This window comes from Mauremys reevesii, linkage group 18 (genome assembly GCF_016161935.1).
Source record: "Mauremys reevesii isolate NIE-2019 linkage group 18, ASM1616193v1, whole genome shotgun sequence".
Classification (NCBI taxonomy): Eukaryota; Metazoa; Chordata; order Testudines; family Geoemydidae; genus Mauremys; species Mauremys reevesii.
Window position 1 is genome coordinate 493,211 of NC_052640.1, and position 25,744 is coordinate 518,954.

General features: G+C 43.3%; 1 protein-coding gene across 23 annotated transcripts in view; it reads left to right on the plus strand.

Moving 5' to 3' along the window:
- The window catches only part of CHEK2 (checkpoint kinase 2), a 42,646-nt gene extending 17,304 nt beyond the window's left edge, over positions 1 to 25,342 (plus strand). For 16 of the 23 annotated variants that reach the window (XM_039504994.1, XM_039505000.1, XM_039504990.1 and 13 more), the window contains 10 exons: positions 7,168 to 7,276; positions 9,485 to 9,538; positions 10,892 to 10,953; positions 11,772 to 11,871; positions 14,347 to 14,433; positions 15,218 to 15,381; positions 15,599 to 15,714; positions 17,321 to 17,406; positions 21,971 to 22,051; positions 25,159 to 25,342. In XM_039504994.1, the coding sequence (XP_039360928.1) occupies positions 7,168 to 7,276; positions 9,485 to 9,538; positions 10,892 to 10,953; positions 11,772 to 11,871; positions 14,347 to 14,433; positions 15,218 to 15,381; positions 15,599 to 15,714; positions 17,321 to 17,406; positions 21,971 to 22,051; positions 25,159 to 25,254 (955 nt within the window). In that variant the 3' untranslated portion in view covers positions 25,255 to 25,342. Of the gene's footprint in view, positions 1 to 7,167; positions 7,277 to 9,484; positions 9,539 to 10,891; positions 10,954 to 11,771; positions 11,872 to 14,346; positions 14,434 to 15,217; positions 15,382 to 15,598; positions 15,715 to 17,320; positions 17,407 to 18,715; positions 18,867 to 20,526; positions 20,751 to 21,970; positions 22,052 to 23,160; positions 23,225 to 25,158 lie in introns of those variants that run through there. The other 7 variants (XR_005589538.1, XR_005589540.1, XR_005589541.1 and 4 more) reach the window with 7 other exon arrangements.
- The last annotated feature ends 402 nt before the right edge of the window (positions 25,343 to 25,744 follow it).

Genomic DNA, 25,744 nt, shown 5'->3' on the forward strand with positions numbered 1-25,744 from the left:
GCCAGTTAGAGCATCCAGAGGCTATGCTAACTTAGATCAGTAGATCAATGCTGGTGCTTATGCAGCTGGATGCCAATTCAATTATACAGGGGGTCAGACCATGTGATCACAATGGTCCCTCTGACTTTCTAATCAATTATTAATATACTGTGAGAATCAAGGAGGTGTAACTTGCTCCCTAATGCACTCAGCTCAGGGAGTGTCTCTGTGCAGGAGAGAATATGGGTGTGGACTTGTGTCCTGCAGTGTTTACATTAAGATCAGTGTATGAGGGAAATGGGCAAACAGTGGCTTTATATGTGTGTGGGGAAAAACTGATGACAAGCTGCAGCAGTCAGATAATGTGGTAACTGAGGTGGTTTTTATTTTTATTTTTTAAATCTGTCCTTCACTGTAGTTTCCTTCTGCTTTACAGGGAGCACTTGTACATGCATATAAAGCTGTTAAAAGGAGGAGGTAGGAGTTGAAGAAGTTTGTTTTGCAGAGAGTATTGGAAAAATTTTAGCATCAGTGATGGACAGTAGTTTACTTTCTGTAGTGTTCTTCCTCATACGATTTTTTTTTGAGGTGTTAATAGGACAAATTAATTTTTCACTTCAAAGAATTCTTACTCCTTAATGCAAAGTCCTCTTTTCAGTTGCCTGTCTTGTAAGTGGTTAGTTACTGCCTATTTGAAGTATGGTCCCCCTGAAAGTAAGTTCCTAGTGCTGTCTGTAAAATAAGTCTTTCTATTCTGAATGTCCAAGGGTGAAATAGAAGGTATTATATTTCTTCGTTAATAGGTAGCTAACAGCACTGGCGGTAAATCTGAAGTTTAGCAGATTTGTTCATTCATTCCCAATCTATATGGTTTTGACATCTCTTATTCCACTGCTGGGCCATCAGAGTACGAGCTCCTCGGATTTCTGGGATTATAGCTGCCCGTTTGCTGCTTTCAGCTCTGAATGATGAGAACAGTTAAAGCTGCAACTCTGAATTATGGCATACAGGTAGACCTATTTTCCTTAAAACAGCCAGGTTTGGGCCTTATGCTTCTAATTGACTTGGGTTTAAAACATATTTTTAATTGTGAAACTCAGATTTATGATTGAGTACTCACAGTTCTTCTTGGAGCATGGGGAAGGATAGCTCAGTGGTTTGAGCACTGGCCTGCTAAACCCAGGGTTGTGAGTTCAATCCTTAAGAGGGCCACTTAGGGATCTGGGGCAAAAATCAGTACTTGGTCCTGCTAGTGAAGGCAGGGGGCTGGACTCAATGACCTTTCAAGGTCCCTTCCAGTTCTAGGAGATGGGATATCTCCAATTACTCACTTTTTTTTCATTTGCTTATGTCGATTCCATTCTAGGTGCGTGCGTGCTCGTCGGAAATTTTTGTCTTAGTGGTATCCATAGGGCCAATTGTGGCGCCTTTTGGAGTGCTGCATTCATGCAGCGGTATATCAGGCATTGCCAGTCCTACGCCTTCTCAGTTCCTTCTTACCACCCGGTGTAGTTAGTCGGAGCGCCTTTCTTGCTTAGCAAGAGTTAGTGTTTTTTTCCTCCTACAAACTTTGTGCCTTAGGGCCTTTTGCAAATAGTTTATGTATGGTGTTAGTTAAGTAGTTGTTACGTGTAGTTGTTAGTAGTAGTCAAGTCTTTTTAGCCCCTAAGAACAAAGAGGCCAAAAAGCTTGATCTCTTTGGGAGAAACATTTATTCGACTACCAGCTTACAATTTCGGGTGGCAAATCATCAAGTACTGTTGGGCAGATATAATTTTAATCTCTGGGACAGCCTCAAAAAGTTCCAGGAATTGCTCCTGCAGGGTTTGGCCCAGGAGTTCGGCACTCTGGTGGAGGAGGGCACCGCGGTGGCCAAATACACCCTGAAAATGGACTGGGATGAGGCGGATTTGGCGACTCGAGTGGTCGTGTCGGTGGTGGTTATGCAGCGCAATTCCTGGCTCCAAACAGCGGGCCTCTCCCAGGAGATGCAGACCTTGATTCAGCCTTTTGACAGGGTTGGTCTCTCCTCTGAGCAGATGGACGTCAAGCTGCATGGGTTGAAGGATACTAGAGCCACCCTTTGCTTGTTGGGCATGCACATGCTGCAGTCTGCTTGTAAGCCCTTCTGGCTGCCCCTGCCGCCATCGTTGATGCCCGTCTTCCTCCCCCTCACCTGCATAACCTGGGCCCGCCAAACACGTAGGGGGCCGAAAGTGCTCATTTTTAGAGCCCTGCAAATCCGCGGGTATCCGCTTTATATCCGCAGATGCGGAAATCTGTGGACCATTTCTGCGTGTAGCAGTGCGGATGCAGATACAAATTTTGTATCTACGCAGGGCTCTGATGGTGAGAGCCGGGCGGGCAGCTGTTGGGAACTGCAGCACAGATCCTCCACCTGCCCTGGGCAGGGATACTGGGCGGAGGGCTGCTCGGGCCCCCCACCCAAGGCAGGTGGAGGGTCTGCCGTGGCTCCCCACAGTTTCCAGCGTGGCGCTCCTGGACCCGGCTCCGGCTGGGGAGGGAGGCAGCTTGGAGCCGCAGCCTGGCCACGGTAAGAGCCATGCAGGCAGCTGTGGGGAGCCACGGTGGACCCTCCACCGGCTCTGGGTGCAGGGCCCAAGCAGGCCCCGGCAGGTCCACAGGTCTCTCCCCTCCCCGGCCAGGCCAGCATGGAGCCCAGCCAGGGAGTCATGGCGAACCCTCCACATGCCCGCAGTGTGTGGAGGGATGGGGCTCAGAGCAGCCTCTGGCTGTGTCATAGAATCATATCAGGGTCGGAAGGGACCTCAGGAGGTCATCTAGTCCAACCCCCTGCTCAAAGCAGGACCAATTCCCAACTAAATCATCCCAGCCAGGGCTTCGTCAAGCCTGACCTTAAAAACCTCTAAGGATGGAGATTCCACCACCTCCCTAGGTAACGCATTACAGTGCTTCACCTCCCTCCTAGTGAAACAGTGTTTCCTAATATCCAACCTAGACCCCCCCCACTGCAACTTGAGACCATTGCTCCTTGTTCTGTCATCTGCCACCAATGAGAACAGTCTAGATCCATCCTCTTTGGAACCCCCATTCAAGTAGCTGAAAGCAGCTATCAACCCCCTCCTCTCACTCTTTTGCAGACTAAATAAGCCCAGTTCCCTCAGTCTCTCCACAAAAGTAATGTGCCCCAGCCCCCTGATCATTTTCATTGCCCTCTGCTGGACTTTATTCCCACAGCTGCCCACGCGGCTCTCCCTGACCGGGCTCTAGCGAAGGTGCCTCGGAGCCACAGCCCGGCCTCCAGTGTAGAGCCCTGCAAATCCGCAGATATCCGCAGATAATTTTTGTGGCTCGCAGAATGGATGCGGATACACATTTGCTTATCCACACAGGGCTCCACTCATTTTGAGGGTGCACTCGAGAGTGACGCCCCAGTCAGCTACCTGGATCCTTCCCTTCTCCTCCTCAACTGTCTACGCCCCTACTGTTTGGCATGGTTGTGGGTTAGGGTCTTGGATATAATATCTTGGGGCTATACCCTGCAATTCACAGCTGCTCCTCCCTCCCCGCCCCCTCGTCAGGGACCCTTTTCATGAGCAACTCCTTGTTCAGGAGGTCAAAAAGCTCCTGTGCCTGGAGGCTGTGGATGAGGTTCCTTGGGACATTGAAGGAAGAGGATTCTACACTCGTTACTTCCTAATCCTGAAGGCAAAAGGGGGCCTAAGACCCATCCTACACCTGCATAACCTCAACAAATCTCTCAAGAAGTTGAAGTTCTGCATGCTCTCCCTAGCCTCCACCATCCCCTCCTTGGATCCGGGAGACTGGTACACCACTCTCGACTTAAAGGACGCTTACTTTCATGTCTCCATATTCCCGGGTCACAGGTGTTTCTTGTGTTTTATAGTGGCAAGGCACCATTTCCAGTTCACGGCGCTGCCCTTTGGCCTATCTTCGGAATCGGCACCCAGTGTATTCACGAAGTGCATGGTGCCAGTGGCAGCTTACCTGAGATGTCGAGGGGTCCAGATTTTTGACGACTGACTCCTCAAAGGCAGGTGCAGAGGAGCCTTGATCTGGTTCGTTCCACATGATACAACCTTGGCTTGTTGATAAACACAGAAAAGTCCCCATTACACTAGTTCAAGGCATAGAGTTTATTGGAGTGGTTCTCGACTGCGCATGGGCCAGGGCCTTTCTCCCGGAAACATGTTTTCAGGCCATGTTGGACCTCATCTCCCATGTAAGGAGCCATCTGCTCACCATGGCCCATGCCTGCCTGCAATTGATGGGCCACATGGCCGCGTGCATGCACATGGTCAGCCATGCTCGACTTCGTCTACAGCCTCTGCAAACGTGGCTGGTCTTGGTCTATACCCCCAGCAGGCGTGCCCTGGGCCAAGTGGTCAGGGTGCTGAACCACGTCCTTTCGTCCCTGGAGTGGTGGCTGGATACTGTGGAAGCAAGGAAAGAATTAATAAGGATTTGAAGGGGATTTTAATGCATGTTAGTCAGTTAGCAAGAGTCAGGCCATACTGTGACCCTTATGACGTGAGATTTGTAGAAGCAAGATAATGTAAGACAGAGTGAACTGTGTGAAAGTATTACGACCTTGCAATGTGCAGTCTTGCTTTTTCTAGTAAGATAGCAGAAAAGCTTATGTATAAACAAAATGTATTTGTTGCTTTTTACTGTCTCCATGATTGTCTAAGCTTGTCTGTAACAAAGGTATAAAGGCGTGATGTAATTGTTTACCAGTTGAGAGACCTGTCCAGGACCCTGTGTCCTATGGCACTCTCTCCCTCCATTGTAATTACTGGAGAAATAATAAAGTATTTGATTTTGCTGCACCCAAACAAAAAGCGAGAACTGAGTTTTTCTTCGACAATACCAAGTCGGTGCTGCAAGGAGTTTCCTTTGCGACCCCGTCCCCGTTGCTTACCCTGGTTTTAAACGCATTGGATCTGGACTGGGGAGCCCACTTGGGCGAGCTCAGCACCCAAGGCTGATGGTTTCAACATGATGTAGCCCTTCACATCCATGTCAGGGAGCTCAGAGCAGTTCGCTTGGCCTGCCAGGCTTTCTTGTCCCACCTAAGAGGCAAGATGGTGCAGGTCCATGGACCATACTGCTGTGATGTATTACATGAACAGGCAGAGCGGTGCCAGGTCTTCGGCCCTGTGTCGAGAGGTGCTCAGCCTCTGAGACTTTTGTGTGTGGTATGCCAGTCATCTAGTAGCCACCCACCTGCCTCGAACCAAGAACGTCTTGGCAGATTGCCTCAGCAGGACCTTCTCGTCTCGCCACAAATGGTTGCTCCATCCGGAGGTGGTCAGCCTAATCTTCCACGGTGTGGGACTCCCCAGGTCGACCTGTTCACGTCCAGGCAGAACAGAAAATGCCACGTGTTCTGTTCTCTGCAGGGCAGGGACAAGGGCTCCCTGTCAGACACCTTCTTGATTCCGTAGTCGGGGGCCTTGATGTACGCCTTCCCACCAGTACCGTTGATCCACAAGGTACTGCTAAAGGTGAAGCAAGAAAAAGCGAACACCATCCTCATAGCCCCAGTGTGGCCTCGCTAACACTGGTGTGGCCTGCCGTGGAGTCTTTCGGCAGCCACCCCGCTGCAGCTGTCTCTTCGGCTGGACCTGCTGTCCCAGGATCACTGCACTTGACAGCTTGGCTACTGCGTGGTGAAGTCTGGACAAACAGACTAACTCTAGCTCAGGAACCAATCCATGCAACAAACCTCGATGCCAACTCTGCCCACATATCTACACCAGCAACACCATCGCAGGACCTAACCAGATCAGCCACACCATCACCGGTTCATTCACTTGCACATCCACCAATGTAATATATGCCATCATATGCCAGCAATGCCCTTCTGCTATGTACATCGGCCAAACTGGACAGTCTTTAAGGAAAAGGATAAATGGACACAAATCAGGTATTAGGAATGGCAATATACAAAAACCTGTAGGAGACACTTCAACCTCCCTGGCCACACAATAGCAGATCTTAAGGTGGCCATCCTCCAGCAAAAAAACTTTAGGACCAGACTTCTAAGAGAAACTGCTGAGCTTCAGTTCATTTGCAAATTTGACACCATTAGTTTAGGATTAAACAAAGACTGTGAATGGCTTGCCAACGACAGAACCAGTTTCTCCTCCCTTGGTTTTCACACCTCAACTGCTAGAACAGGGCCTCATCCTCCCTGATTGATCTAACCTCGTTATCTCTAGCTTGCTTCTTGCTTGCTTATATTTACCTGCCCCTGGAAATTTCCACTCTTGCATCCGACGAAGTGGGCATTCACCCACGAAAGCTCATGCTGCAAAACGTCTGTTAGTCTATAAGGTGCCACAGGATTCTTTGCTGCTTTTACAGAACCAGACTAACACGGCTACCTCTCTGAGGTTTGAAATAGTTTGCTAGCAGTTGTATTACTTTCTGAATCAGTATCCCTCCTCTATCCCATGGTTGCAAGCAGGGAGAAGAACTGAAGGTCAGAATATAGCCCCTTGTGGGACATCACTATTTGGGTCCTCAAGCAACAAAGAGAGAAATGGTGACCTGATATTTTTAATGTAAAATGTCTTTAAAGTGGAATTTTCCCCCAAAAGTCTTTGTAGATCATAAAAGAGCAGCAAAGTAAAAACAGAAGCCTGAGTGGATTTGTACAGATTTCCTCCTATAATCTCATAATCAAAAATAAATTTGTTGCTATATGTGTTGCTCAGAGTTGTGCAACCTTGTGATGCAGGACTTCATGTATTTTAATGTCCTTTTGCCACTGGGCTGTATTAATGGGGGCTGGGTGGACTTTGTGAGCTTAAGTCAAAATCGTAAGGATATGTTTTGAGAGTTTGTTGTGTTTTTAGCAATTTGTGCAGCTGACATGCCAACAGTGCTTGTCCTCAGTATTCTCTTAATAGCTTTCAGTTTGGAGTTTTGGTTGTAATTTGATTTCTGTATTAGAACATTGGTAGCTACCAGCATCTATCCTAATCTAATGTGCCTACTACTGATGTGTCTAAATACTGCACACCCAGTCTGTTGTATTCAAAGGGTTAGAAGACAGCAGCATTCTAATCACATGTAATATCAAGTACCAAACACCTTCTGTGTTTGATCTATTTTTATTTGTCACCCACATATTGAAAAGTGCTTGCAAGCTTTAACATAACTACATTTTTATATTAGTGGTGCCTGTGGAGAGGTTAAACTGGCATTTGAGAGGACCACGTGTAACAAAGTTGCTGTAAAGATAATCAATAAACGGAGATTTATAACAAGCGCTGTGAGAGACGCAGTAAGTATCTGTTTTTTTCAGAGTAGCAGCCGTGTTAGCCTGTATCCGCAAAAAGAACAGGAGTACTTGCGGCACCTTAGAGACTAACAAATTTATTTGAGCATAAGCTTTCGTGGGCTACAGCCCACTTCATTGGATACATGCAGTGGAAAATACAGTAGGAAGATATATTTATACACACACAGCGAACATGGGTGTTACCATACACACTCTAACGAGAGTGACCAGTTAAAGTAAGCTATTACCAGTAGGAGAGAGAGAAACTTTTTGTAGTGGTAATCAAAATGTTCCATTTGCAGCAGTTGACTAGAAGTCGCAATATTACAACAAAAAAACTTCAAAAACAGACTCCAACGAGAGAGTGTTGAATTGGAATTAATTTGCAAAATGGACACCATTAAATTAGGCTTGAATAAAGACTGGGAGTGGATGGGTCATTACACAAAGTAAAACTATTTCCCCATGCTTATCTCCCTCCTTCCCCCCCACCCCAGTTCCTCACAACTTCTAGTCAACTGCTGCAAATGGACCATTTTGATTACCACTACAAAAAGTTTCTCTCTCTCCTACTGGTAATAGCTCACCTTAACTGATCACTCTCGTTAGAGTGTGTATGGTAACACCCATTGTTTCATGTTCTCTGTGTGTATATGTGTGTGTGTGTGTGTGTGTGTGTATATATATATATATATATATCTTCCTACTGTATTTTCCATTGCATGTATCCAATGAAGTGGGCTGTAGCCCATGAAAGCTTATGCTCAAATACATTTGTTAGTCTCTAAGGTGCCACAAGTACTCCTATCTATTTTTTGACCATCTTGCAGTGGTTCTGAAGTATTTGGTACTCCTTTGTGAACATTATAAATGTTTATCGCTATAATTTAAAGTTTTCTGTATTCAGATGTATTTTTGTAATGTGTGAAGCTTTGTGTATATTTTAAAAAAATAAATCAAACCACAGTATTGGTAATAAATTAAGTGTATTAAACAATTAAGATTAATTAATAGTCTAGTCCAAATGGTCTTGGTGTTTAATATGGCTCAATGTAGACTCCTTTTTGTTACCTCTCCTCTGAGATGGAAGGATCCTTCACCTCTTGTTGGGACAGACTATAGTGAGTTTTTCCAGGGACAGCCTGAGATCCAAAAGTATTTTAAATCAAAGCTTATTTAGACAGTCAAGAAAAGCTCCAGTTAACTCCATGATAAATGTTCTAAGAAATATGCACAGGTCTAAGGCTCTCTTGCTCTGGTAGGCCCAAATACTGAAAGCATCAGAAGAGGGGGATTTAAAAAAAAAAAAATCCCACTTCCAGAGTTCTGTGCCTGCAGGTCCTTCAAGGCTAATTATTTCATCCCTCTCTCCCTGACACAGTGCATCTCAGACCAGCCACAGCTGTCAGTTTCCTTCCTTTCTGTCCTGTTGATGTTGCCAGGTGCTTATTATTTTACTAGCCAAGAAGATACTCTATGTATTTGCATTATGACAATAAGATTTGTACAGCTATGCTATTCTGGAAACATTTCTCCGGTACAAGAATAGCCAGTTAGCTACCACGTTTACTGAAACACCATCTCCCTTCCCTCTCTGTCCCTCATCCTACCACAGTTGCTTGTCTGATTTTAATCTCTTCCTATAGCACTTGAAAGGCTCCTTTGATTCTGTTGAATTTATAGTTACTTTTTCTTTGTATAAACCTTGGTCATTTACTTGTTAAGGGCTCCTTGATTATGGGGTACATACAAAAAAAGAACTCAGTGGACTACATCTCCCATGATGTACCAAGAGGTGAGACCGTGTTGCATTGTGAAAGTTGTAGTCTAATCAGGGAGCCCAGCCATACAGGAGAATGGGAGCCTGAGGCACCCGAACTATTACTCCCATGAGGTACTGTGGCAGCATTTCAGAATAAAATTATTTTAGTTTTGGGCCAAAATTAGATTTTTTTTTTTGTTTTTTTCGTCAAATACATCAAAATTTCCCATGGAAGATTTTAAGTTAAGGAATTCTTTTTCCATTTTTGTTGAAATTTTCAGCAGATTTTTTTTTTCTGATGAGCTCTGCTATTTACATTGTAGCTACCTTTAAATTGTTAGGATGGAGCAAATGTATGTTGTGTTTTCATAGGTACATTGCTGCAAAAGTCTCTGTATAAACAGTATTACTGCTTGCTGTATCTGACACTTCGGTTATCTTTTAAATAGGATCCAGCTTTTAATGTTAATACAGAAATTGAGATTTTGAAGAAAATAAATCATGTGAGTATAGTCTTAAAATCTGATTGATCTTTTAATGTATATTCTGATTTTTCTTGCTTGCTCTCCTTCTTTTGGGGTTACTGTAGTCTGGTATCTAATGCTCCAGTTACAGTTAGGAGGAACAGCTTTTTAATTTTGTCTTTTCCTGATTGGGTAGCAATGGCCACTTATTATGACTATTGTAGATAACGTTACAAAACACTTTCTGTTCTACCCCGTATCTTTACATTCTTGTTGTAACTTTTCCAAAACTTGCATGTCTGAAATTGAAATGTGGATTGAAATTTTCTTTACTTGGTCTCTGCTTGAACCACCTGCATCAGAAAATAAGACTTTCCTTGATACCTCTTTCCTGTGAATATTGTTAGATGGCCAAGCTTGCTGACCTAGCTTTGGCCTAGACCAAATCTCTTGGCCTAGACCAAATCTCCACAGAACCACATGGTTGAAACTGCTTCTGGAAAGAGACCCTAATCCAGGGTAGTCTATTATTATTATTTTTTTGTGTGTCAAGGTATAGTCAAGGTCCAGACTCCAGAGGAAATAAACAAAAAAAATACAAAAACAAACACACACAAAAATTGATAAGTAAATAAAAACATTTCAGGGTCTATTAAAAAATGTCTGGTGGTCCAGATTAGGCCTGTGGGGCACCTGTTGACTACCCCTGTCTAGTCAATCAAAACTTCCAGTGTGGGAATGTTCAGATCTGAGTTAATTCGATACCATTGTTTGAAACTTTCCATTGACTTAAATAATAATCCCCACAAAAGTAGTACACTTCCAAATATCTTAGACACGGCATCAATTTGAAATTGAGTAAATTTAATAGGAAAAAAACTAAGCCTTATACCTGCTCCTGAATTCCTTTGGCAATTTTAGTGGATTTACTAAATTTTACCCGTTTTCCTGTTTTTTGTTTTTTTTTTTAAAACTCTCTCTCTCCCTTTTGCTGTATGTAAACCCCCCACAAAAGGGGAAGTCAAGTACAGTGGAATAGAGTAATTGACTAGACAGAATGCACTGGCAGAGCTGTGTGGGAGCTCATCATAAGAATAAAAAGGGGGTTTCAGATTGTGATTGAGGTTCATTGAGAGAAATGTTTTTGGGGAAAACTTCCATGGCACATGTCTGCACTAAGCAGACAACCTGTCACATTAGTCTCACTATGATTAATATAAAATTCACTTGCATTTTTTTTTAAAAAGAGAACCCTATATCAGCATAGTGTCCTGCCATGTATACCTTGGATTGCACACCATTCTGAAATTATTTTCTTGGATAATATTTTCTTGTAATATTAGTTTTCATAAAATGATTGTGTCATTTTGTTGTTTTCTTCCTCTCTGCTAGCCCTGCTTAATCAAGATAAAAAACTTCTTTGATGCAGAAGATTATTATATTGTTTTGGAATTGTAAGTAATTTGCATTCAATTTGTTCCAGAGTAAATGTTTTACTGTCACAAATAAAATAATGTAACTTGAACCTGACTTTATGATGATCTCAGGTGCTATCCAAAACCTTGGTAAAACTCGGGGTTAGGACAGACAGGAAAGTCATTCTTTTGGAGCTGCAGAGACACTCCACTCCTGCAGGATTCTCTACCCTGTCATCCTGATCAATTGTAGCTGCTGTGAGTGGATCACATAAGTAGAGGGAGTTTTAAAAAGAGCACAGGCCCGGATCATTGAGAGCTTTACTGTTCGAGATCTGCTTCTTAACCTGGATCTGGAACTTGTTGGGGAGCCAGAGAAGGGTAAATGGGTGACCAGATGATGAACCAGTTGCAGCTTCTGCATGGCCTTCACTGTCAGTCCCAGGTAGTACAGTCTGAAGATGATGAGAGCATGGATTGTTTTATCTACAGGTTTGTGTGATAAGAAGGGTGAAGTCTCCTGGCTACCCAAAGAGGATGGAAGGTGTTCCAAGGCTTTGTGCTACATTGACAAGCAATGGCCAGATGGTCTTTTAGAAGGTGAACTTCCTTGGAATAGTGCTTCTGCTTTCCTGGGTTTAGTTTCAGCCAGCTGAAGACCCAATTTATTTTTACTTTGCAGGTCACGTTTAAGAATTTATAAACATGTGCCCAATGGATGCATTTCAGGAAATGAATATACTTGACTTTTCATTGGGTTCTTTTTGTTTAGAGAAGCTTTTCAGTCTCAGGCTTTCCCAGTGAGGTCTAACCTATGAAACCAGTATATTTAATCTCTTTCTGTACTTCTGTTTCAGGATGGAAGGAGGAGAGTTATATGACAGAGTGTCAAGATCAACCAGAATGAAAGAAGCTACCTGCAAGCTCTATTTTTATCAGATGCTGTTGGCTGTAAAGGTAAATAGTTCTGAATTTGTATAAATTAAAAAATGGTTTTTCTCTGACTGTGCAATCAGTATAACTTCTTTACTTCTATCATTTGTGCCTGCATGTGTTTTTACAGCAGTAAGTGAACTCTTCTTATTATTCATAGAAGAGATTTAGGCCAGTGTTCCTTTAGTTATTAGTTGGTTAAAGCTAACCAACCTGGAAAGGTTCCACTCTCTTCCACAGGGGTGGGCAGACTACGGCCTGCGGGCAGAATCCAGCCCGCAAGCCATTTTAATCTGGCCCTCGAGTTCCCACTGGGGAGTGGGGTCTGGGACTTGCCCTGCTCTGGTGCTCCAGCCGGCGAGCAGGGTCAGGGATCGCTCCATGTGGCTCCCAGAAGCAGCAGGATGGTCACCCTCAGGCTCCTACGTGTAGGGGTAGCCAGGGGGCTGCACGCTGCCCCTGCCCCAAGCGCCGTCAGACCCACCCTCAGTAACCTCCTCCAGCTGCAGGAAGCTCAGCATCCTCTCTTGCTTCCTGCCCCCTTTGCTCCTCAGCTGCAGAGGGAGGGGTCAGTGGACGGGGAGCTGCTCCCCCCTCCACCCAACCCCTGTGCATCTGGACCTCCCATACCCAGACACCCCCACCAAGCCTCACCCCGTACACCCAGAAACCCCCCTAGCCATCCATACCCAGACCCCACCTCACTGAACGTCAACCCCTGCATCTGGAGCCCCCCTGCCTCCAGACCCCAACCCCTTTAGCCACCCCCTCCACTGAATTCAACCCCCCACCCTGATGAGCCCCACCCCCTGCACTCCCCTGAGTCCCCACATCCAGACCCCCACACCACTGACCCCCAACTAGCTGCACTCAGACTCCCACCAAGCCCCACTCCCCCAGCACCCAGACTCCCTGTTGAGATCCCCCACACCCCTCCGCTGAGCCCCAACCACATTCACCTGGAAGCCCCTGCAGAGTCCAATTGCCCCTGCTCCTGGAACCCCTCCCAATGAGCCTCTGTGCATTCAGATCCCCCACAACACCTAGACCCCCCCCACACTGAGCTGCCTGCACCCAGATTGTCTCCCACAGAATCCTCTCACCCCACACCTGGATCCTCCCACACTGAGTCCCTCCATACTTGGATCTGTCCTGGTTGAGACTGCCTGCCTCACAACTGGTGCTTTTGGCACAGAGGGGCAGGGCCCCAGGGTGTTTTGGGGGCAGACCCAGGCCTTGTGCTTTATCAGGGTCGGGCACAGCCTCACCACTCAATCTGTGTCCCAGGGGTGGAGTGTGGGGAGGCTGCAGGGTGATCTCCCACCTGCGTGCAGCCAGTGGCCAGTGCTCCCCACTGCCATGCTGGAGCCTCTGCATTTATTTATTGACAAATAAAGCTTGCAGAATTTTGCAGACTTTTAAAGTATGTGCAGAGTTTTTATTTTTTTGTTGCAGAATGTCCTCAGGTGTAACAGACTGGACCCCTGTCTCAGTCTGGACTCACCCCTGCCTTTTCCTTCAGGTTGGTTTCTTTGTCCCCTTAGGTACTTTCAGCAGTCTTTCTTCTTGGATAGGGAAAAGAGGAGAGTCTGGAATGCCTTCCCTCCCAGCCTTAAATAGACTTTACATAAGGCAGAAAGCCTTTTGTTTCCCAAACTTAACCTCCTCCTCCTGTGAGTGGAAAATTACTAGAAGTCCAAGTTAGTGTAGTAGGTGACCAGACCACCTGACCTAGTAGTGTCACAGTTATGTCCCAGGATGCCTCCCAGGAGGTGGAAAGATTAGTATGGTCACCGTCTTGTTGTTCCTTCATAATGGACCATCAAATCTGATGGCCTGTTGTCTGGTGGGTGTCTTGCCAATACACACCCAGTTGTAATTGTTAAACAGTCCATACTCCTAACTTCAGGTACAGAAATGATACATGCATACAAATTGGATAATCGCATTCAGTAAATCATAACCTTTCCAATTATATCTTACATGAGCCATCTTGCATAAAGTACAGTTATGTCATATCCTTATCATAATCATATTTCTATAAAGAATATGGAGTGTAATGTCACACCCCCACTATACAAATTGTTCCAACGCCACTGTATAGTGGTGTCTGCCTTGGCAAACTAAGGCAGGGAAATGTACTTAAATTAAGAGGGTTTGAACACAGAAAAATATATTGGCTGTTAATATCAATAAAAAAGAGAGATTGAGGACCAAAATTCCTTAGTGTCATCATGAAGAATCTGTTCTGATAATGTGGCATATGGATGAACTGCAGGGATGACATAGCTTTCCTGTTCTACATAGTCTACCTGTGGAGGTTAGAAGCTGCTGTGCAGCAGCTGACAAATACTTTAAATCTTTTTGTGAACCATATAGCTTCAAATACACACTTCTCAAATCTGTTTCAGTTACTTGTAGCATCATAATTGGAAAGACTTGGAAGTTACATTTTAATGCATGCATTCTGTGTTTTTGTGTGTGTGTGTGTTTGCATAGTATCTTCATGAAAATGGTATTATACATCGGGATCTAAAGCCAGAAAATGTGCTACTTTCCTCTTCTGAGGAAACTTGTCTTATAAAGGTGAGGAAGAAGCTTCTATCTCTGGATCTTTTTTCTTTTATTTTGATGTTCTTTATTCAAAACTTTATTCACAAAAAATGAACATGGCATAAGATTGATGATGCTCATTCCTAAATAATAGAGGCTAAAAATACAGGACATCTTGAGTTAAGGTTCTTTCACAAACTTTAGAAATTGCTTCCTCTCTCCTGCATATTTCAATCAATACATACACATAAGTATGAATAAGAATTTTCGCATTTAATATTTCACATAGTAATCAGTGGAATAAGACTCTGCTTCACTTGCATATGTCAGTAGTCTTAATCATGGAGTCATGACCAACATTTCAGTAATTATCCATGCTGTTTGGTGTCAGTTTGTGTTTTTGCCTGAGAGACTTAAGTACATATTGAGTAGGTTTGGAGACTGAACCATTGCTCTGCATATAATAGTCTCTCCATGGTAGCCATGAATCCATAGTGCTGCTACTTATGCTATTCCCCAATCTGGGGATAAATAGAATACTTCAGACTGGTGTTCAATCCAGCACTCTTTGCTAGCACTAAAACTCAAATCTCTCTGTCCCAACTCCCCACTCCCCGCCAAAAGAAAAAAGTCTTTTGTCCTGGTGAGTTTTTTGCTGAAGTCCTCTGTTGGGTACAGCTTAGTACATAGTTGTGTACTGGCAAAATGCCTTAGAAATTAGAGCCATAAATCTCTCTCCTGATACATGCTGTCTAGTATAGTGTATTCTAATATGTGTTGCAATAAAAACTGATTTAGTGTTATTCTCATATACAAGATTACAGATTTTGGACAATCCAAGATTCTTGGAGAATCATCACTTATGAAAACATTATGTGGTACTCCCACGTATCTCGCCCCTGAAGTTCTCAATTCACTTGGGACAGCTGGGTATAGCCGTGCTGTGGATTGCTGGAGTTTAGGAGTTATTCTTTTTGTATGGTAAGAAACTTCACAGCTGACAGTTCAATTGAACAGTCATACATGGGTGTAGGTCTTAGGCCTTCATTTAAGTACATTTGCTAATGAGTATGTGTGTCATATTTTCAGTTCTGGAACAGATGTTGTGAAATGCATATTCTCTACAACAGTCAGTCTTTCAACTGCTATGGCAAAAGCTGCATTATCCATTATATTTATTTTTTTCTCTTTTATGTAGCCTGTGTGGATATCCACCATTCAATGAACAAAATACTCAGCTATGTCTGAAAGATCAAATTACCCGTGGAGAATACACATTTATTCCAAGAGAATGGAAGCATGTGTCAGATATGGGTATGTTTACATTACAATGGTTGTAGAAGTATTTTGCTGACTCTCTAAAGTTTCTACTGTGCTTTAATTGGTATCTTTGGGTACGTCTACATTTCAGCTGGGAGGTGTGAATCCCAGGTCTCATAGAGTCACCTGCCCTAGCTCTGCTTCAGCTAGTGCACTAAAAATAGTAGCATTGCTGAAGTAGTACCACCATTGGCTTGGGCTTGTTGCCCAAGTATGTACCCAGGGATCTGCGCTTGCTGCCCAGCTTACCATGGCTATCCCAGTTATTGCCATGGCACTTCCTGTCTTCAAAGATCTTTATAGACATGAAATAATTGTAGTATTTCCATTGGGCAGCTTTCACTAGCTCCTCTGGATAATTCTCTTTCTAATAACCTTAACAAGTTCAACCCAGTTGTGAAAGGTCTGAAGCTGACCAAAATAGTGTCAATGTCCAAGTAGCATTAAGACAATAGGAAAATAAATTAGACATAATTTAAAATAGTTCAAGTTATACTAAGGGCATAAGTAGTCCCAGTCAGTACAGCAGAATCAGCAGGTGTAGTGAAGAGCCAAAGATCTGGTCAGTCTACCTTAGGTGAGACTGATAATGTCATTGCATACAATATAACTTTTGCTTTTTCACAGTGCCTGTTACGATGTTTTTTTATTATGCAATCAAACCAAAAGTCTTAGGGCCCTGGTTAAAATGCTTGAGTGGAGGAAACTGCCCTAAAAATGCAGTAGACGTATAAGAATCTGCAGGAGGTATGTGTTACTGGTAATATGTTGTTTAATTGTAGGCACTCAGGCTGTATTGACTCAGGCACCAAATCTTAGGTAGGTCTCAACCTGGCCTCCCATTTGGAAGCCTAACTACCTGATTTGGTGTAGGTAGTTAGGTTTTTTAATGAGTGCAGTTTTGCACCCACAATGAAATGTGGTCACATAACTGCACTTGCAGTATTTCAAGCATTCATAACAGTTTAGGCCTTAGTATGTATTTACCGATGAGCACCGTTGATAACACAAGAAGATTTCATTGGACAGTGGAGTAAAGCATATGGACTCAGAACAGTCTCTTAACAGTGAATGTGTGAAATGGCTTACAAAGCAGGAAGTGTTTACTTATTAATGGAAGAAAACACTTTTGCTAACCCTGAGCTTCCATGCTCTAAAATGAAATATTTAGATTTATTAATGTACCTCAGTGGTCTCCAAACTTTTTTGATCGTGCACCCCTATCAGTCAAAAATTTTGGAGCACGCACTCCCTGCCACGCTGCAGGGCCGGCTCTACCATTTTTGCCACCCTGAGCAAAAAAGACAAAAACAAAAAAAAGCCGCTTGGACTCCTGCCCGAACTGCTGAAGCGCAAAGAAAAAAAAAAAAAGAGTCCGCCTGAACTGCTGAAACGGCGCTGCTCCAGCGGCGCTGCTCCTGCCATGCATCCCAAAGGATCCTCTTGCATACCCCCTGGGGTGCTCGCACCCCACTTTGGAGACCACTGATGTATATCACAATCCTTTGTACTCCCTTAAACACATTGGGTCATTTATTTTAAAGTTATGGAGTCATTAGATTATTGACTTTATGCCAGTCACCTTATTTTGTTATTTTAGCTTTGGATCTTGTGAAGAAGCTGTTAGTAGTGGATCCAAATAAACGTCTTACAACGGAAAAAGCCTTGGAACATCCCTGGCTTCAGGTATGTGTTGAGACATGTATTTAAAGTACAGTACAGCAATAACATTCTGGGAGGGGTACTGCCTATTTGTTATCCTGTGGCATATATATAAGACTTAATTCACAAGAAACATTACGGCTAGTTAGACTAGCTGTATAAGGAGGCATAGAACAGTCTCTCTCATGGCTTTAATAGCTCCTCCTTAATGAAGATTCAACAATTGTTCAGTGGTTTGACTTTTCAAGACATTACTAATGTCTGAAGAGGAGTGAGCCAGCAGTAGCCCAGCAAGAGAGTGTGCTCCACCCCTTAGCCCAGCAAGAGAGTGTGCTCCACCCCTCAGAGTTCGGAGTGGGGGCAGGGGAAGGGTAACTGCTATGATCATTAGAGGACCCGTGCAGCATGTCAGATTCTTGCTGGAATGGAGCACACACTGTGGAAGGGGTTCCTTTTGTGACTTCATTGTCATAAGACCAACTATGGTGCTTGGAATTGGAAAATTCCTACTCTGCATTCTTCTGCTTTCACTCACAATTCTGTATCTCTGCAGTTCCGTGAATCTCCTGGAGTGGATTAACTGGGTACAGATTTACGTTTTAGGTTTTAGTTCTGTGCAGTTTATTTTATAGTAAACACTGCTAGGTGGGTTTTAAAAACCACTGATGATGGACATAATGGGAAAGAAGGCAATAAATTACAAGGGATAAAAGATAAGTGGGAGTGCCATGATAGACGAGATGAGAATTTGAGACGTTTCAAAGTGTAGTCAGTTGAATTTCTTAAAATTCTGGTTGTATTCTTCCTCTGTGGAGGACTCTAATTACCACACTGTAATTTTAGTGAGATTGACAGACACACAGGTCAGAAAAGAGTTTAAAAGAGTATCGCAGCTAAAAAATGGTGCTTTGGGTTAATGGTCATAATGGGACAGTGAATTCAGACACTAGCTTTGCCAAGACACAAATACCAAGCCGTTTTTGAATTGACAGATATGGCCTGGGGTGTTGTCCTGGAAAAGTAATGCTTTGGCCAAAAGGAAATCTGACAAATTATTCAGCATGTAATAAACCATATACATTTGCAGAGGTCTTTGGTGATAACTTGGAAACAGAGTTTTGTATGCAGGATTTTAATCTTGGCTCACTTCACAACTAGCAGGGGAAAGCTTCTTTCATCTGACAAAAATAGAGGGGGCAGGAATACTTTACTTTAAGATGGGACTGCTATGGTTTCTAACCTCCACCCACCAAAATCCAACTGTCAGTCAATCCCTATTTTTAAAAATATTTCCTTACATGGCTGGCTGCCATCTTATACGAGTTGTTTGCAGGTGATGTACCCCTGGCTGTTCTGAAGGCCAGCATCCCAAATGTTCATTTCTAGATGCCAGGCCACTTGAACACCACCAGAGGAGCCACTTGAGCTCCTGTAACTGTGTGCAGTGAGGAGCTGATGGCCCTCCACTCTCTCTGCCATTGTCTGTAAGTATTGTTTTTAAAAACTAGCACAGAAGCAGCACGATGGATGCATGCATCAGATATACAGATGATAGCTATCAGGCCGCAAGAGTTTGAAATGTCTTAGTATTTTTAGCTCCTTTGAGAAACTTTCAGCTATTAATAATAATTCAAACCCTCTGTCCAAATTTTCATTTCTTAACACTACATTTAACCAGTAAGACTGCCAATTTAGTGTTGAAATATTTCTCCTGGTGTTTAACCTAAAATTAACCCCCCCCCCATTTTTTTTAAACTCCAATGGCCTACTCAAGACCTAGAGCAGAAAGAGCAGCATTCAAGATAGGTTTTATAGTGTCCACTGTTTTTACCTAGACTCGATCAGGCTTTGTATTCTAGTTTCAATAAACTAATATTAACACAATGGATATTAAACAAGAGATTTCCAAAAGTTCAAATGGCAATTAGCTACTATTTGTGTCTCTGAAAATCTTGCCCTAAAATGCATGGTGACCTATTCTGTATCAGTTTTTGGTGGGTGATCCAGGTTTGATGTGCATTTTACATGGTCAAAGCTGGTTGAATGATGCTGCAGGCCCAGTTTTAGCTCAGCTAGTACAGCTAGCTCAGCTCGGTGATCCATTGGGGAATGAAAAGATGGGAGAATAGCAATAATATTTTGTTCTTACTTGTAATGCATACAGTAACCAGCTGACCAAAATTCATCATTCTGCTGGTACAGAGACCACAGGATTCTGTGGAGGATTGTACAGCCAAATTCGCTGAACTAGTGTTGCCAGTTACTGTTGCAGACCTCACAGAATGTTGTCCTTGGAAATTTCCATGTATGCGTGTGTGGGCTAGCCCATGTCTTCCTGGAAGTGATGGACTCAAGTCTTGCCTAAGGAGTAGAGAAGAGCTTCCAAAGCACTAGTCACATATTTGACCTAATATCTGGGTCTGCTCTGAGTATACTGTGTCTGTTATTTGTGAAGCTTATGTTGCATGGTTTCACGATCACGTCATATAGTTCCATTCAAGGTATAGTCCACACCTGTATTATCACCAGAGCAGTTTGTTTTCTTGTAGCCCTGGACACTGATGAACTCAGTGTGTGCATGTCCTCTCCCACTGGCCATGAGGCGTATCTGACCCCACTTATATCCAGAGAATAATTCGTCTCATTACCAGAGATGTGCTTTTCAGATGATTGTGGAGTTGTCTTGTAGTAGTTTGAGTCGTAACTACAAGGTGGGAATCAAACCAGAGGTTCTCAAATTTGTTTGTGGCCTGGATCACATGTTAATAGAGAGATTGCCCGTTTAGACACCACCCCTCACATTCATGACTGTGGACCACCTCTCTTTCCATTTGCCATTTCAAGGTATATCTGTGTAGCTACAGCAATAGCTTCCCTGGAAAATTAACACTAAGGCATTACTTGATGTGTTTTTATTTTTTAATGTGGGGAGTGCCCTGTCCTCTTTTGGGAAAAGTTAATCATGTTGTTTTTGCTGCTTTTTTAAATATAATCTCCCATTGGTTCTGTTTCTTTCTCTCCTTCTGCTCGTACTACATTTCCACTAGTGCAAGTCTCCCCATTTCCATTGCACGTGCTTCCCAGCCATTTGCTTCCTTTCTCTGGCTGTTGACTGGTTCCTCTTTCCTCCCCTCTTCCTCTTAGGCAGCAACCCTGGCCTAGTGGAAGCACCAAGATTGGCTTCTTCTCCTTGCTTCCAGCTACTTTTACAGGCAGTGAGGAACCTGGATACCTGTAGCAGGAGCTGAGAACCAGGAGAACAGTATCCTGTGACCAATCAGCCTGTCCACAGACCACCACCATGTGCTTCATGGTTCACAGTTTGGGAACTTCTTTATGAGCAAATTGTGTCTCCAGTGGGGTATTGGGTAGGCAGAATCCTATACCCCGTATTACTTTGTGTGTGTGTGTGTGTGTGTGTGATGCTTTGTGGCAAGTTGGTTTCTAAATATAAGGTAGAGTGTCATAAGCAAGTTTCCTTTGTGGCTTGCTTGTTGAGGGGATTTGTTGGAAGCACTGAGTCAGGTTAAGAACTTTCTTATCGCTTGACAACACTCTTTCCATGGCACCCCCTGTGCCAGACATAGTACAAAACTGCATTTTCCCATTATGTTATGACCATCTTACAATGGCATCATGTGCCTTTTATAGCTATGAGACTTGTTTACTGTAATTCCCTTTTAGCAGGCTGTCTTCCTCATCGATTGAAGCTTGTTTAAAATGCAACAGTGTATTTGAGCTGCTGTGATCATATTGCATGTGCCTTGACTTTTGTATATTGGCTCTCTATAAAGTAATTGGCCTTGAGTTTGCAGTCTTGTTTTTTAAAGCTTTTAATGGTGTAGGTTCATTAGCAGCTTCCATATCTTCTTCCTGACTGGCATCTCTGTCCAAATACCACATGCCTTTGCTGTAGTGGCCTCTAGGGTATGGACTTTGCCTCTCAACCCCCCTTTCCCAACTTCTAAATTACACTAAAAAAAAAAAAACAACAACAAATCCCTAAAAATGCATGGTCACTCCTTGTTAAACCCCCACACTTTTTTTAACCTTCCTTCTCCTTGTTCATTTATCACTGACCCTGCTTACTCCATTCCCCCCTTTTTTTTTCTTTAAAGTTTTAATATGGTAGCTCTTAAAATCTCAGGCACCTTTCAGTGTGTCTGTTTTTATTGTTCTTTGGTGCCCCAGTCAATTGTATGTGGTGTATGAAGAATCAGTAAATATAATTATTTATATATTTCTGCTATAACATAAGACTTGGTATATTTTCCTGCACCCTTCATAAAGAATGTTACTTTTGAAAGCTCCCTTCAAATCAAAGCTTTTAATTCCCTCTCCCACCATCACAGGCTGAAGAGGGTTGAATGGAGTCTCTCAATACCTTTCCTAACTATCTTTTGTAAGAATTACTACTAAGTGTGCAGCCTCTTCAGCATTCCCAGCCCCAGGGAGACTGGTCCTGGGAACCTAACTTGAGGATCACATGGTAGTGCAATGCCCTAACCACAGGACTCACCTGACCAGCCATATCTTAAATTATTTTTCCAAACATTCCATCTAATTAAATGTTTATAATTCTTCACAGGATGAAAGTATGAAGAGCACATTTCAAGAGCTACTCTCACAAACAAGAGTCTCTATGCATCCACCACAGACATCAAGACTAGTATGTTTTTTGCTTTGTTGTTTTTTAGTTTACATTTAAAACACACTGAGTAGGTGTTACTCTGAGTAGGTCACAGCTGAGAGTGCCAGATTCAGGACAAACTGCTGAAAAATAGGGCAGACTCACCCCAAATTGGTGGTTATTATATCATTAGATTATACCAAGCCCGTAGCAAAAATAAACTTCTGTCTCACTGCACTGGTTAACAAGAAATAAAAAATGCAGTCTCCTTAGGTATTCAGGCCTTTGTCTCACCACCCAGACACTGGACTCTGAATGTTTACTGAAAACTAATTTAATTAAACATAGGGTTCTTCCAGTCTCAAGAGATGGGCACTTAGCCGGGTCAATATATAACTCAGATCTTGCCCAATAATCACACCGCTGCCAATCCTTTAACTAAAATCTGAAGGTTTATTAAGAAAAGAAGAGAGTTAAAATGGTTAATAGATCATATGCATACAATAATTGCAGTGTTCTTGTATCAGGTTTGTAGAAGTGATGTTCTAGACCAGGGGTGGCCAAATTCACTGAACGCCTGAGCCGCATACAACAATCTTCAGAAGTTGGAGAGCCAGGATGCACCTGCTGGGGCTCAGGTCTTCAGCCACGCGGGAGGTGCCTGCCGGGGCTCGGGGCTTTGGCCCTGCTCCTGCTGAAGACCCAAGCCTTGGCAGGCACACTCTGCAGGCCTGATGCCTTTTTGATCCTGGGTTGATATTTGGGGTCACATGCTTCTCTCTCTCCCCCGATTTTTGTCAAGATTTGCTGGCCCCGCTAGGTCACCTGGTGCTGCCAGGTCCCCTGCCTGAACAGCAGCTCCTGGGGCTGGCAAGCTGGGAGTTGTGGCCATGGGAAGAGGGAGTGGCAACAGCTGGGAGCTACAGGGAGAGCTGCTGCTTTTGCTGATGCATCTCCCTGAGGAGCTAAAGCAGTGGCCCCTCCCTGCAGCTCCCAGCTGTTTCTTGCTGTCTCTTCACATGGAGCTAACACCTGAGAGCTGCGTGGAGGGGCTGCTGAGGGTAAGAGGGGAGAGTATCTGGGGTGTGTTACTCAAGCTATTGGGTGTGTGTGTGTGAATCTTTAAACTGTACCCCCCACACTCTCAGCAGGCACCAGTCATCTCTGGCAGAAGCTCCTAGCCCCACCACCCTGCTGCAGGTCAGAAGCCCCGAGCCTCCCTCTCCCCAGGCTGGTAGGTGGAGAATGGGGGTGTGTGGGAGCTCCATGAGCCACACTTCAGCTGTAAAAGAGTTGCATGAGGCTCGCGAGCTGGCTTGAAAAGTCTCTCTGGTAACTTCCAAAAAATAGGAAGATCCTCAGTCCATCATTCAATATCCTCCTTTTAGTTGTAAATCCATAGTCCAGAGAATCGGACCAGGAAAGAGGCAAAATGGAGTCATCCTAGAGGTCTTTTCTACCCTTTGCCATGTGCCTGGAAATTTTCTGTTTCAAACAAAGCTCACAGCCCAGTTCTTGGAAAGTTACTGGCACAAGATGGAGTCCAGGATCACATGAGCATATCGTCTGTCCATACATAGCTTGATGACTCTCAGAGGCAGCCATTGCCCATATCTGTGCTGAGGTGTCCACAGGAAGATCTTTCTGGGTATAATGAGTTTCTTCTGTGGCCCATTATGAGAGCTAAGTGTATTTAATGGGCCATCAAACTTGAATAGTCCATTCACAATGTGCTGGATAAACTGGATGTAAACTACCTTATGGGAGGAACAAACACATTTGAGAGATATGTCCATAACTTCAGCTACAGGGATGATTCATGGATTTAAACAGGATAATCTTATTTGGAAAATCATAACTTTTCCATTGACACCTTACAAGATATACTTCGTACAAAATCTGTTGTGATTGTCTAACAGTGGCAATATCATTGATATAAATGGTCATATTTCAATCATGCAGCATCACAGTAGGAATAAAATGACATTTTATATGCAGAGAAGTCGAGATTTGAAAGAAATCCATTTATAGTAGTAAAAATTGATTTTGAATATTTACCCTGCAGAAACTTTTAATTTCAAGCTAGTGTTATGTAACACTATGCTGGTTAGCTCTGCCAGTTACTATACCTTTCACCAGTAGAACCAGTAGGTATTTAGGCCTCATCAAAGCACTTAAGTATGTGCTTAATTCTAAGTGCATAAATAGTCCCAGTAGACTTCAATTGGACTATTCATGTGCTTAAAATTAACCATATGCTTGAGTATATTTGATGTGTCAGAGCCTTAGGGACTCAGATACTTAATATCCTAGGAAGAACTGACATTAAATGAAGGCTCGAGATTGTGTGCAGGGTTGTCACTGGAAGATGGTAACAAAGAAAGATAAGAGCAAGATTGAGTGGGGAGCTGGGTGCTTGCTTGTATTTTATTTTACTTTTTTGAGGGGAAAGAATGGAGAGAGTAAGAGAAGGGATTAAGAGCAGCTGTCTGATGCTAGAGGATCATATATGCTTGCTGATTGGGGAGGCCATTACCAGTCTCCACTGTCTTGCGGGTAACGGATCATCCCATCCTTAAGACATGTAACTATTATTGCATCCTTGCTGTAAATAGATTCAGCTCAGATGCCTTGTTTATAATCAGAACTTTTAATATGTTCTTAAATTATCACATTTAGTTTAAGTCTGAAAGAAATTATTTGTTGCAGTTCCTTGATCAGATTTTTTGTGCATCATCCCTCAGAGTGTTCATCTGGTTGGTGTCAGTCCAGGAAAAATTGACACATGAGGGGCTTTGATGTAACCAGGACAAATAAGACTTAGAACAAATGTGTGTTTACTAAATGAAAGATGATCAAGAAAGAGGGAGAACTAGTCATGGAATGACAGGCAACTTGATAAATTGTTTTAAGGATTAGTAATGGTGAGAGTGCAGATGATGATGATTCTGAATCTTTTACTGTTGTTTGTGTTTTTGCTCTCAGTTGTCATATGGGAGGCAGCAAGGAGAGTTTCTTAAACATCTTGAATTCACAGTAGGCATGATAGTTGGGGCTCTGCCTTCATTCTGAACATATATTAAAATTAAAGGTGTTAGGTATTTGTGTGTGACTTGCATAGTCATGCTCCTGCCTCTTTCTTCTAGCCAACCACAACCAGAAAACGTCCCCATGAAAAGGAAGAGGAAGCTGGGTCTTCTAAGCACGCTGTTCCTTCTACGTCATTTCAGGAAAAAAAGTGAAGGAAAGTAAACTTACTTTAATTGCTGCTTTTGTCTATGGATTATACAGATTTTTATAAGAAATGTTTTTCTCTTAATAATGGAATAATTGTTCTGTACTAATCATTGATAAATAAAAATAACTTTGTAAGAATGGAGTGACTCACTGAATTGGACAACAGCTTGTGGGGATTCCCATACGTACAAAGTAAAATACCAAGCAAACTATCACCTGCCCTCAAACTTCTTTTTGGGGAAAAGTTATCCAAGAGGATGATGGCAGGCCAACTCCATCAGCAATTGACCCTCCCTGGTAGTTTGGACCTCTGCCATTCTGGTATTCACAGCACTAATGGAGTAGTACCTCAGGGCTCAGAAGTGAAATATACATGCTAATGTTGCTGGACTTTCTCAACCATTGACACCATTTCATCATAAGGAGATGCCCTATGGGAATCCATAATAGGAATTTGCTTCAAGGTCATTCATATGATCCCAGAGCATGTGATGA